This window comes from Miniopterus natalensis, chromosome 11 (assembly GCF_054644295.1).
Source record: "Miniopterus natalensis isolate mMinNat1 chromosome 11, mMinNat1.hap1, whole genome shotgun sequence".
NCBI classification, from domain to species: Eukaryota; Metazoa; Chordata; class Mammalia; order Chiroptera; family Miniopteridae; genus Miniopterus; species Miniopterus natalensis.
Genome location: NC_142091.1, coordinates 38,221,317 through 38,234,860, shown reverse-complemented (window position 1 = coordinate 38,234,860; position 13,544 = coordinate 38,221,317). Strand labels below are relative to the sequence as shown.

General features: G+C 41.9%; 1 protein-coding gene and 1 pseudogene across 1 annotated transcript; both read right to left on the bottom strand.

Moving 5' to 3' along the window:
- Positions 1–2,455: 2,455 nt before the first annotated feature.
- Positions 2,456–3,411, bottom strand: LOC107524479 (olfactory receptor 2AT4-like; annotated as a pseudogene).
- A 6,158-nt stretch (positions 3,412–9,569) lies between these two features.
- On the bottom strand, positions 9,570–10,541 carry LOC107524492 (olfactory receptor 2AT4). The gene has a single exon (XM_016196411.2). It carries the CDS (start codon positions 10,539–10,541, stop codon positions 9,570–9,572), a length of 972 nt encoding a protein of 323 aa, XP_016051897.2.
- Between the last annotated feature and the right edge of the window lie 3,003 nt (positions 10,542–13,544).

Below are 13,544 nucleotides of genomic sequence, written 5' to 3'. Positions count from 1 at the left end.
CGGTTTATTTTTCTTAGCATAATGTCTCCGAGGTTTATTCATGTTGTAGCATGTATCAGAATTTTATTCTTACTTAAGGTTGAATTATATTCCATTGTATGTATACACCACATTTTGTTTACTTGTTCATCCGTTGATGGACACGGGTGGTTTCACCTCTTGGCTATTGTGAATAGTGCTGCTATACACATAGGTGTGCAGATATCTCTTAGGACTCTGCTTTTAATTCTTTTGACTATATACCCAGAAGAGGAATTGATGGATCATCTAGTATTTCTATGTTTAATTTTTTGAGGAATCACTGTATTGTTTTCCACAGTGCCTGCACCATTTTTCCCAAGGGTTTCAATTTCTCCACATCCTCGCCAATGCTTGCTATTTTTCTATTTTTTGTAATAGCCACCCTAATGGGATTGAAGTGGTAGCTCATTATGGTTTCAATTTACCTGATGGCTGGTGATGTTGAGCATCTTTTCATGTGCTTATTTGACGTTTGTACACCTTTGTAGAAGTATCTATTTCAGTCTTTTGCCCATTTTTGGAATTGGGTTATTTGTTTTTCATTGTTGTTGAGTTGTAGGAGTTCTTTATATGTTATGGACATTAATCCCTTATCAGATATATGATTTGCAAGAAAATATATCAGATGTATTTTCTCCCTTTCTGCATGTTGTCTTTTCGCTCTCTTGATAGTGTCCTTTGATGCATGAAAGTTAAAACTATTTTTTTAATTGGGAAATACAGAGAGACTGTATTAGCAGGTAAGGCTACAGGTGAAAAACATTGTTATTATTGTTATTGTTGTCATTGTTATTTCATGTCCTCTCATGACAAATATTTAGGAGGAGCCACAAGGTAATAGTGAGTGGGGTGGAACTAGCCTGGGATACCATATTGCTATGATCCGCTCTCCATGTGATTAATTCATTGTTCCATCTAGAAGGGGAACTGAACATTAAACGATGTCATAAGCTCATCTAAGGATACAGGAAACCAAAGTCTGAACTGAAACAAAAATTGAAACCAGAAGAGAAGTTGCACAAAACAGAACTTTACTGGTAACATGGGGGTACTTTTGGAGTTGTTTATTGGGTAGTAGTGGAGTAGAGAGCAAAAAAATTCCTCTCCAAGCCCGTAAGTTAAATTCTAATAGCTCATGGAAGTCAGAGGCAAGGCAATTTATGAAGGCCTCCTTTAGACCTTGAGGACTGTAGTCCTACTCAGGTCCCGATGTCAGTTTCAAGGACTGGGGAATAGAAGTGCTGCAGGTTGAGTAAGGTTTGAATAAAAGGGCGTGAGTCCCAATTCCAGTTGCCAAGAGTCAGTAAGCAAGGAAACTTAGAGCCTTTTTATCATTCTGCTTCAGGAAGCCCTTTCTGACTATAGCAAGATCTCCAAGCCTGCTGAAAGCTGAGTCCGGGGGCAAGTCCTGTCGTTTGCTGAATTGCATCATCGATTGAATTTTCATTGACATTGGGTTTATGCATTGGGAAGTGGCAAAATCTTGGACCCTAGAAATTGGAATGGGAATATCTGTAATGAGTCAGAGATGAGGATACCTGTCACCCAGGTTCCCCCAAAACACTTCCAACTATATGTTCTACATGTTCCTGGATAGATAAACGGGCAGGGCTTCAAGAGGAAATGTGGCATAGGGGGCGGGAATAAGGAGCCTGGGCTGGCTTTTAAGGCTAAAGAGAAATTCCTATGACAATATTTTGAGAAAGAGTAGAGGTCCTGGACACAGGATCCTAATGATTAGGGGAAACTTCTCTACTTAGCGCCCCGTTGTCATGGATGGGAAAACTATGGTGTGGCTGAGAACCGAATTAGTGGAATGCTTGGTGCCCATACAGATTTGGTAAGGGACACCACTTGCCTAAACATAAGCTAGAGGAAGGGCGTGTTCTTTAATGACCCCATGAGGGACTAGATACCAGAGGTAAGTTTCTTGTGTGACTGGTGTTGAAATATTGGTAGAGGCAGTGAATTTTTAGCAACAAGGATTGAAATGGTAGCAGTGTCAGATTTTATCCCTGAAAGGGTTTCTAAGTTACAGTTCTAGCCATAGGGGCAAGACTGGTTCACATCTAGGTGTCAACAATCCTGGGGATGTTTAGAAATACTGGAAGAAATACAAGGAAAAAGACTGAATTTACTGCTGATCAAATACTTGGAGTCTCTGAAAATAAAAATAGTTTGAATTAGAGGAAATGTGACCACAATTGTATTCACAGTCTTGTGAAATTGGGATTCACAGCTTATAAATTAAATAGAACACTCCTATCCATTTTGTCTGTGCATTAAGAAAAGGAAATTATTGTTTTATTACAGTGGAGGAATACTTAAGACTGTATTTGGAGAGCTATTGTTCTAACTATCTGGCTGCTTCAATTGTCCACTTTCCCTCTTATTGTAATTGATTTTTGTGAGTAGATCAAGTTACACCTATGAATCAGGGTTTCCCCTCATTATTTCGGCCCTGGGGACGTCCCATTTTGGTGATGGCTGCTTTGACATCCTTGTTTCTCAGAGTGTAGATGAGGGGGTTGAGGACAGGTGTGAGAATGGCGAACACCACATTGCCCATAATGTGGAAGTCCAGGGGCAGGTCTGCCCTGTAGACCACATAGGCTATGACACTGGAGGAGTAGTAGGTGCCAACCACCAGGAGGTGGGAGCTACAGGTGGGAAGGCTTTCAAGTGTCCTTCTTGGGATGCGAAGCACTGAGGCCAGATGCGGACATAGGAGAGAAGCACAGCAGAAGGGGCAGGAAGGACACTACCATGGCGATGCAGAAGCCCATGAAGGTCTGGCTCGTGGTGTCAGAGCAGGAGGCTGAACCACAGCCAAGTGGTCACAGAAGCAGTGGTAGACCTGGGCCACAGAACCAAAAGCCATGTGGGATGTCTGCACCACTGCTGGGATGGGCAGGAGGAGGGCAGTGAGCCAGGCACTGGCTGCCAGTGCAGCATTGGTCTGCGGGGTCATGAGGACAGAGTAGTGCAGTGGGTGGCAGATAGCCACATAGCAGTCATAGGCCATGACCACCAGGATGAAGGCTTCAGAGCAGGAGAAGCCATGGAAGAGATACATCTGCAAGAAGCAGGTGGAGAACCTGAGGAAGCGGTCCCCAAGCAAGATAGGGACAGCATCTTGGGAACGGTGGTTGTATTGGAGAGGATGTCCAAGGCTGAGAGATTGATCAGGAAGAAGTACATGGGCTTGTGGAGGCTGGGCTCTGCCACCACAGCCACCAGGATCAGGGTGTTACCTGCCAGGATGAGCAGGCACAGGAGGAGAAAGACAAAGAAGATAAGGAGGAAGAGGGATTTTGGCAGAGAGGGGATGCCCGTAAGGTAGAAGATGGTCGAGGAATCCTCTGATCCATTACAGGCTGCCATCTGCATGGTGGGTTAAGCTGGATGCCCAGAAGGTGGGAACCAGGCACATCTGGAAACCGGAATAATCAGTAATTCTGCAGTGAGAATTAAACAATGATCACTGTATAGTTAATGTAACCACGTGTATTTACAATGACTTTAAAAAAAAGATGACGGGCCCTGTCTTCATCTTATCCCAGAATTCCCTCTCTCCTTTTATAATCGAGTATGGAAAAAGTACCTATGATATACAAAACCATGTGTTATATGCTAGGTATGTAGCAGGCAAGTTGAACAAGACAGAGATGGTCTCCAACCTCATGGAGCTGAAATTCTAGTGGTAGAGAAATATATTACACAATAAATCACATAATTATTTAATTGCAATTGGGTTAAGTGTTATGGAAGAACTTCTGCTGGTCCTCTTTTCCATGTCACATATGATCCTTTTGGGGATATCAGATCTCTTAAACAAGGCCTCTAAACTCCTCTCTTTTTTGTCATTTGCTTTAAGTTTTAAAAAAAAGTGACATCTTTGTCACCATGTTGCTAGGGAGGGCTGATTTCTCCAAGGTTTACAACAACATAGTTATTAACCAGGGGATGGCTCCTTTCTCTCTCGTTTGCTTGGTGCTGTGGTTCCGCTTGTTTCCATCTAAGTTGAGTAGTTTGTATCTTGTCTCTGGGTGTGGGGTTCTTTGTCATGTTACAGTGAGAGAAGTGACAATGAACGTGCTCTTGGTGGGAAAAGCCATTCCTGACTTGAGTCTGAACTCACAATGGATTCTTCCACAGTTGGAGAGCAACAGAGAAGACAATGTCTGTGTTACTCCACTGAACTCACTTCCCTACTGGCTGCTGCAGCTCAGCAGGTGCTCCTGTTTAACCACTGGGTGCCCACTACTCAGCAGGCTTCCCTAGCCTCTGGTCAGAAGTTGTCATGTGACTCGGGAAGGCTTGGGAAGCGTGGTTAATAGGAACTAGAGATCTGCTTGCTGTAGTTGCTCAAAGCCAAAGAATTCTTCTCAGTGGAATCAGAAGGGAGTATTTTCAACCCACAGACCTGGGGGATTGGAGCTAAAGGAAGTACTGATCCACCCTCCACTTTAGACTTGTCCCTCACTAAGCAACCCCCCCTTTCCCCCAGCAAGTTCATGTTGACATTGGTTTGGCTGCCTCTTTGATCCTGGTGATCCCATGAGCAGTGTCCCTGTGATTTTCCTCAAGTCACCTCTAATTTCTTTCTCTTCTCATAACACCTCTTATGCATAAAATCATAGATGTAAAAACTGGGGGGGAAAAATATTTTTTTATTTTCAAGGCCAACCAATTTCCCCCCTGAAGGGCAGAGACTGAGCAGGGGCTTTCTCAGGTGCCATAGGCATTGGCTGCAGAGTCGACACCAAAACTCAGGTCTCTGATTCTCAGGATAGGACTCTTTCTTCTATGCCATGTTTCCTGGAGAATCCAGAAGTTCAAGTACCAGGGGAGAAAATAGAGGACCAAAGCTTTTTCTGTTTTTTATTTTTTTATTTTTTATTGATAACATGAGACAAATCTACATTTCAGAATTTTATCTGAGTCTATGTATGGTAAGTACTAAATTAAGAATTGGTACCTGGCGATGCAAATCCTTGTTTTGAAATAATGATCCAAAATCTGCCCCCAAGACCTAGCAAAAGAGTGAATCTGCTTTGTCCCAAATTGAGAGAGTTATGCCTTAGTTAACCAAACCCCATCCAACAAATTCAGTCACCAGGTTTCACTCACACCTGAAGGGATGCAAATAGCACTGCCCTGTACATTTCTGTTCTCAGAGGCAGTCATGCTGATGGTCCCAGGTCAGGCAGAGTGGGGGATCTATGGGGCAGAAACAAAGAGGGCCAAAGCCAGAGGAGTCCTAAGGGGCCATCAAGTCCAGCTGCCCTTCTCGCGCCTCCTCTGTCCCACTGCTTTAGAGATGGAGGTAGGGATGCTAAAACCCAGGTGGAGAGGTGGCGCATGCTTTGCACTGGCAGGCGGGGCTGGACTATCCAACAAGTAGACCAGTCATATGCTGGGGCACCACAAGGCTGGGACACCAAAAATGTGGAGGCAAAGAAACATGTCACAAAGGAAAGAACAGAAGAAATCTCTAGAAGAGGAACTAAATGAAATAGATCCAAGTGAGCTAACAGATAGAGAGTTCAGAATTTTGTTTATAAGGATGTTTAAGCATATTATTAGGGAAATAACTGAGAAAATCGATAACAGAGTACCAATTTGAAATGAAGGCTACATGAACTGAAATGAATAATTTACAGGGAATCAACATTAGAGTAGAGGATGCTGAGAATCAAATCAGCAATTTGGAACATGAGGAAACCAAAAACACCCAACCAGAAGAGCAAAAAGAAAAAAGAATCCAGAAATATGAAGATGGTATAAAGAGCCTCTGGGACAACTTCAAGAGGCCCAACATTTGTATTATTGGGATGCCAGAGGGGAAGAAAGAGAGCAAGAAATTAAAAACCTATTTGAAAAAATAATTACAGAAAACTTCCCCTAACCTGGGGAAAGAAATAGATTTACAAGTCCAGGAAGCACAGAGGGTCCCAAACAAGAAGAACCCAAAGAGGCCCACAGCAAGACACATCATAATTGAAATGCCAAAGGTTAAAGACAAAGAGAGAATCTTAAAAGCAGCAAGAGAAAAGCAGTTAGTTACCTACAAGGGAGCACCCATATGACTGCCAGCTGATTTCTCAGCAGAAACCTTGCAGGCCAGAAGGGAGTGGCAAGAAATAGTCAAAGTGGTGAAAATCATGGAACTACAACCAAGATTGCTTTACCCAGCAAAGCTATCTCATTTAGAATTGAAGGTCAGATAAAGAGCTTCACAGATAAGAAAAAGCTAAAGGAGTTCATCACCACCAGACTAGCACTACAGGAAAAGTTGAAGGGTCTTCTTTAAGAAGAAGCTAATGAACAAAAGAATCCGACGAACTAAATAGGTTGAGGGACACTGATGCATGCAACAGACGGTCATATTTCAGAGGAAAAAGGGAAAGGAGGTGGAGGGTGGAAAGAGGTTAGCCAAAGAAGTTATATGCATACATGCATAACCCATGGACACAGTCAATAACGGGGTGAAGGCTTGGGGAGGGGGTGGGAGCGAAGTGGAGGGGGTCAATTGGGGGGGGATGGGACACCTGTAATACTCTTAACAATAAAGATAAATTAAAAATAAATAAATAGCCCGGCCGGGTGTGGCTCAGCGGTTGAGCGTTGACCTGGGATCCAGGCGATTGGGGTTCGATTCCTGGTCAGGGCACATGCCCGGGTTGTGGACTCGATCAATGACTCTCTCATCATTGATGTTTCTATCTCTCTCTCTCCCTCTCCTTTCCTCTCTCTGAAATCAATAAAGATATATTTTAAAAATAAATAAATAAATAGAAATTAAGAAGAGCACAAATGATTGGGGCACCTGTTCAAAAGACCTAACATCCATGCAATTTAAGTCCCAAACGTAGGAGAGAAAAGTGATACAGGAACAATTTGTACAGAGATAATGTCTGAGAACTCTCCAAAACTACTAACAAATCAACCTACAGATTTCAGGAGCTCAGCAAACCCCAAGCCAAAAAACGAAAACCCACAAAGGATCCACATTGCATCATAGCCAAACTTTTAAAAACCAATGTTAAAGGGAAAACTAAACAATAGCCAGAGAAAGTAAGAAACTTTTCTTTTAATGTAGCAACACTAGGACTGAGAGCTGTCTTTTCAATAGAGACTCTGGAAGCCCACAGACTATGGGATGACATCTTTATAGTGCTAAAAGAGAAAAACCTCCTAGCCTAGAATTTTATACTCACCAAAAATCCTATTAGAGTTCCAAAATAGTGTTCATATTAAAGTCTCTCAGCAAAATGGGAAATAGAAAAGAACATCCTCAGCTTGATAAAGGGCATCCACAGCTAGTCTATTTAATGGTGTAAAACTGAATGCCTTTTACTCTAAGATCAGAAAGTAGACAGCCTGTCTTCTCTCACTGCTTTTATTCAATGTTATGCTGGACATCTGAGCCAGTGCCAAAAGGCAAGAAAAGATATAAAAGGCATAAATATTGGAAAGGAATAAATAAAAGTCGTTATTCATAAATGACATGATCATATGTTAAAGATCCTAAGGAACCTAAAATAGCTTCTAGAATTAATGGGTGAGTTTAGCAAGATAACAATATACAAAATCACTAACAAAGTATCTGTATACAAAAAGTAACCAATTGGAAATTTAAAATTTTAATGTCATTTGTAATGACATCAAAAACATATAATAGATTGTGATAAATTTAATAAAATACATGCAGGCCTGTACTCAAAACTATAAAACAGTGCTGAGAAAAATTAAGAACTAAATATATGGAGAGATAAACCATAATTATAGATGGAAAAATTCAACATTGTTTAGAGGTCAAGTGTGCCCAAATTGTTCTATGGAATCAATGCAATCCCTATCAAATACAAGCAGACATTTTTGTAGAAATTGCAGAGCTGATTCTAAATTAATATGGGAATGGAAAGGACCTAGAAGAACCAAAACAATTTTGAAAAAGAAGAAAAATTGGGAGGACATATACAATGTGATTTTCATGATATCCAGATAGAAAAAAGTGAAAGTTGATCCTTAGCTCAGACCATGTAAAAAAATTAATTCAAAATGTATGATAAACCTAAATGTTAAAAACTAAAACTATAAAACTTCCAGAAGAAAACAGAAGATAAATCTTTGAAAGCTTGAGGTATGCAAAGATTTCTTAAATATGACCCCCAAAACACAACACGTAACAGGGGAGAAAAAGATAATTAGTAAAGTTAGGCTTTATCAAAATTAAAAACTTCTGCTCCTCAAATGACAGCACTAAGAAAATGTAAAGGGAAGCAAAAAACTGGGAAAAAGCTCAAGTGTCCATCAACCAGTGAATGAATATGTATATCCATATAATGAAACAATTCCTATAATAAAAAGCATAAAATATTGATACATACTATGAGATGGGTGATTTTAAAAACATATTGAGCAGAATCCAGACACAAAAGTGTACATACTATATGATTCCATTTATATAAAACTCTTTTTTAATTGGGTTTTTAAAAACTTTTTATTACAGTTTATATTCAATATTATTTTGTATTAGTTTCAGTTGTACAGCATAGTGGTTAGATAATCATATACTTTACAAGATGTTCTCCCTGGTAGTTTCAGTACCCACCTGGCACCAAGCATAGTTATTACAATATTATTGACTATATTTCCTAGGCTGTACTTTATACCTCCATGACTGTTTTGTAACTACCAACCTGTACTTCTCAATCCCTTCACCTTTTTCACCCAGTCCCCCCATCTTCCTCCCCCCTGGCAACCATTAATCTTTTCTCGGTACCCATGAGTCCATTTTTGTTTTGTTTGGTTTCTTTGTTCTTCAGATTCCACATGTAAGTGAAATCATATGGTATTTGTCATTCTTTGACTGACTTATTTCACTTAGCATAACACCCTCTAGGTCCACTCAGGCTGCTGCAAATAGTAAGATTTCATTCTTTTTTATGGCCTAGTTATATTTCATTGTATACATGTACCACTACTTTTTTATCCACTGGTCTATTGATGGAGACTTGGGTTGCCTCCATATCTTGGCTATTGTAAAAAACACTGCAATAAATAGGAGTACATATATTCTTTCAAATTAGTGTTTTGGGTCTCTTTGGATATATACCCAGAATTGGAATTGCTTGGTCATAAGGCAGTTCTATTCAAATGGCTCAGCTTTCTCATATTTGAAACCCTTTGCAATTTGGTCACATTTTAAATAATCTCCCTTAAGTTACCAGGTTCTTGCATTTGGAGGTTTTTCAGCAAGAGGCCACAGCCTATCATTGCCATATTGATGGGTTTCAGTCACAACACCATGAAATTCTTATATAACAACTTAAGATTTCCTATAAAGGTTAACATATTCCATTGTACCAGGGAGAAAGCCCTGGACCAAAGTGTGAGAACCACTGTTAGAGATGTCTGCTTAACTGATTTTTCTTTTGCCATACTATATTCATTAATTTATTCATTTAACAATATTTCCTGAATCCTTAATCTGTACTGGGCACTGTTATTTGGTGTTCTGAGAGCAGGATTAGCTGCATCTAAAGGCCAAGGGCTCCTATCCCAGACTGGGTCTTGAGACGTGCCATTTTGGTGATGGCTGCTTTGACATCCTTGTTTCTCAGAGTGTAGATGAGGGGGTTGAGGATAGGTGTGAGGATAGCATACACCACATTGCCCATGATATGGAAGTCCAGGGGCAGGTCAGCCCTGTAGGACACATAGGCTATGGCAATGGAGGAGTAGTAGGTGCCAACTACCAGGAGGTGGGAGCTACAGGTAGAGAAGGCTTTTGAGCGTCCTTCTTGGGAGCTGATGCGAAGCACTGAGGCCAGGATGTGGGCATAGGAGAGAAGCACCAGCAGAAGGGGCAGGAAGGACACTACCATGGCGATGCAGAAGCCCATGAGGGTCTGGGGAGTCTTGTCAGAGCAGGAGGCCTGAACAAGAGCCAGATGATCACAGAAGCAATGGTAGATGTGAGCAATGTTGTTATAAGTCATCTGGGAGATTTTCACTACTGCTGGGATGGGCAGGAGGAGAGCAGTGAGCCAGGCACTGGCTGCCAGTGCAGCATTGGTCTGTGGGGTCATGTGGACAGGGTAGCGCAGTGGGTGGCAGATAGCCACATAGCGGTCATAGGCCATGACCACCAGGATGAAGGCTTCAGAGCATGTGAAGCTTTGAAAGAGATACATCTGCAATAAGCAGGCAGGGAAGCTGAGGAAGCGGTCCCCGAGCAGGAATAAGGACAGCATCTTGGGGACAGTGGTTGTGGTAAAGAGGATGTCCAGAACAGAAAGGTTGGTTAGAAAGAAGTACATGGGCTTGTGGAGGCTGGGCTCTGCCACCACAGCCACCAGAATCAGGGTGTTACCTGCCAAGATGAGCAGGTAGAACAGGAGGAAAATAAAAAACACAGGGAGAAAGAGGGACTCTGGCAGAGAGGGGATGCCCACCAGGTAGAAGACCGGTGAGCCATCCACTGAGCCATTACAGGTTGTGGCCTCCATAGTGAGACAGGGCTGGATTTCTGGGAAATAGGCAGCTGGAACATCTGGATACTGGGAATATCTGAAAACCACAGAAACAAAGGATTTCAGAGTGATATTCTATAATGTTTATGTGCTAAGCACAATTATTTACAACCAACTCTAGAGACTGATGATGAGCTGTGGTATTGACTTCTATCATGTGAACCCCAAATTTCTACCTTTCTTCTTTGGTCAAATATTAATTATTAATTAAACAATGCTGCATTCAGGTGATACAGTGAGGAAAGTGGAGAAGGGAGACAAAGTTCCAACTCCTTAGAGTTAAATTTTACTGGGAAAATTAGATCTAAACAGTTGATTATTGAATTATGATGGTGAAAAGTGGTTTTGAAAGATTTCCGCTGGTCTTCCCCCTAGCTGCTACTGCTGCTCTGATGTTCCTGATGAATTGCTAGCCTGTAGACTTCCCTTACCCCAGCTGAGAAGGTACTACATTCATCTGGAACCTTAGGAGTCTTGTGAGCCACTGTTGCCAGAGAGGAACTCTTCTTGTGACAAATGCCAAAGGTAAAATCCCCACCCACCACCACCACCCACCACCAGAAGCAGTTCTCTTCTTGTCAAGGATGGGGAGATGTGTGCTTCTGTCCACCAACGACCCAGAGGTCTTCAACTGAGGGAGAGTAATGACCATCCAAAATGTTGGGGATGTCCCTCTGAATAAGCAATCCAAGAGCAAGTCCATGGTCACATTTATATCATTGCCTCTTCAACCCTGATGATTCTAAGAGTACTCCCTCTCTGGTTTTTCTAGAACTGTCCTGTTTCTCTTACTTCTGATAAGTCATTTCTCATGCCGTTGAAGCATAAAAATACCAAGACTGGAAATGTCCAGTCAACTTTTCCTTTATAGACAAAAAGGGCAAGGACTTGCCTAAGATCACATGGCCAGTCAGCCACAGAGCCTGGACCGGAACTAAGACCATTGTCCTCCAGACCAGGGCTCTTTCTCTGTATCATGTTCCCTAGAGAATCTGGAAGCTTAAGTTTTTATGTAGGGAGAGATTGCGCCAAAGGTTTTCTTCCCACTTCCCCTCTATTTCTAAGCTGATATTGTCAGTAACAACCATAAATTTCAATTTGTTCTTTAGTCTCTTAAGTTGTGGTGGGTAGTCTGGTTTGTGTTAGGGAGTGAAGGCTGGTAAATGTCCTTCTAAAAAAAATACATAGTGGGAATGCAGATTGGTGCAGCCTCTGTGGAAAACAGTATGGAGTTTCCTCAAAAAATTAAAACTGGAACTGCCTTATGACCCAGTGATTCCACTCCTGGGAATATATTCCAAGAAACCCAAAAAACTAATTCGAAAGACTATATGCACCCCTATGTTCATTGCAGTGTTATTTACAATAACCAAGATTTAGAAGCAGCCCAAGTGCCCATCAGAAGATGAGTGGATAAAAAAGCTAAGGTACATTTACACAATGGAATATTACTCAGCTATAAAAAAGAAGGAAACCTTACCTTTTGTAGCAGTGTGGATGGACCAGTATTGTGCTAAGTGAAATAAGCCAGCCAGAGAAAGACAAATACCACATGATTTCATTTATATGTGGAATCTAATGAACAAAATAAAACTAACAAAATAGAAACAGACTCATAGATACAGAGAACAGACTGACAGCTGTCAGAGGGAAGGGGGGTTGTAGGGCTGGGTGAAAAGGGAAGGGATTAAGAAAAAAAAAACCCAGTGCATACACACAGCCAGCAGTATGGTGATTACCAGAGGGAAAGGGGGGAGGTAGAAGAGGGCAAAGGGGGGATAAATGGTGACGAAAAGAGACTTGGTTTTGGGTGGTGAACACACAATACAATATACAGATGATGTATTATAGAATTGTACACTTGAAACATATAGTTTTATTAATCAATGTCACCCTAATAAACTCAATTTATAAAAAGATACATGGAACGAACAGACCCCTTCATTGTGAATACTTCTTTGAAAGAAAAAAGAAAATTGTTCTAGAGGTCGGCCCCCATTACTTAGGAAGGAAAGCAAAATGATTGCATCTCAACTTAAAAGAGTTAACCTTCAGTTAACCAGACCCAAGCTGCCTAAGTCGATTGTCAGGTTTTTCTCATACCCAGACTGACGCAAAATACATTTTTCCGCATGTTTTTAGAGCTCAGAGAAGTAAATTTTGGATTAAATGTCATTGAGTTAAGCTGAGTTGGGGTGTGCGGGGCAGCACCTTGCAACAATCAAGTCCAATTTTACCCTCCCCCTTCCTCCTCTGCCCACTTCTGTTAAAGAGAGGGGAGACAGACTCTGAGTCTGAATTCCAGAAATAGTGTCTTCTCAAGGCCAAACGATAAGTTCATGGCAGAGTGTGTCTTGAACACAGTGTCCTCGCTCCCACCCAGTTCATAGGCTTTTCATGAGTGAAGGTGATTCCTCAGCCTGCCACTCAGAGCCTGTCTTCTTGTAGCATGCTTCTCCGTACTCCTTGCTCTTGCCTCATTCTTCTGCCCAACTCAGCTCAAATATTCCTTCTCCAATGAGGAAGTCTTGGCAGGCTCAGGGGCCTCTTTTTGGGCTCTCCCAGTTCCTGTGCTTTCCTTTGTCATCACTATGATCATGCTTGGCTTTCTGTCCCCGTCTATGTATGTGTTGATGGCTCCACCAGAGGGGGAGCACTCACGGGGCTGTCGTGGGGCCTGGTGGTTTCTATTTAACAACGCATTCAACCCCTCCCAGAAGCTTGGTGCTCCAGAGGCAGGAGCTAGAATGCAGCTTCCCTACCTGGCTTCGTTTTGCTGCTGAATCATAAAATGAGAATGAAGGGGTCATCGGCAATTCAATAGTCTTAGTCTGATGCCTTTCTTATACAGATGGGGGACAAGAAAGGGATCCTCAGAAATGGGCTGTGATTTACCCAAGGTCACACAGTAAGTGGGCCACAGGACCAGAGTTAGACTATCAGCAGGGCTGGATTATCACGTTGAACCCGGAATAACTC

Bases quoted from the DNA above. Each gene is read 5' to 3' on its own strand.
- LOC107524492 (XM_016196411.2), bottom strand. From the start codon at position 10,541: ATGGAGGCCACAACCTGTAATGGCTCAGTGGATGGCTCACCGGTCTTC.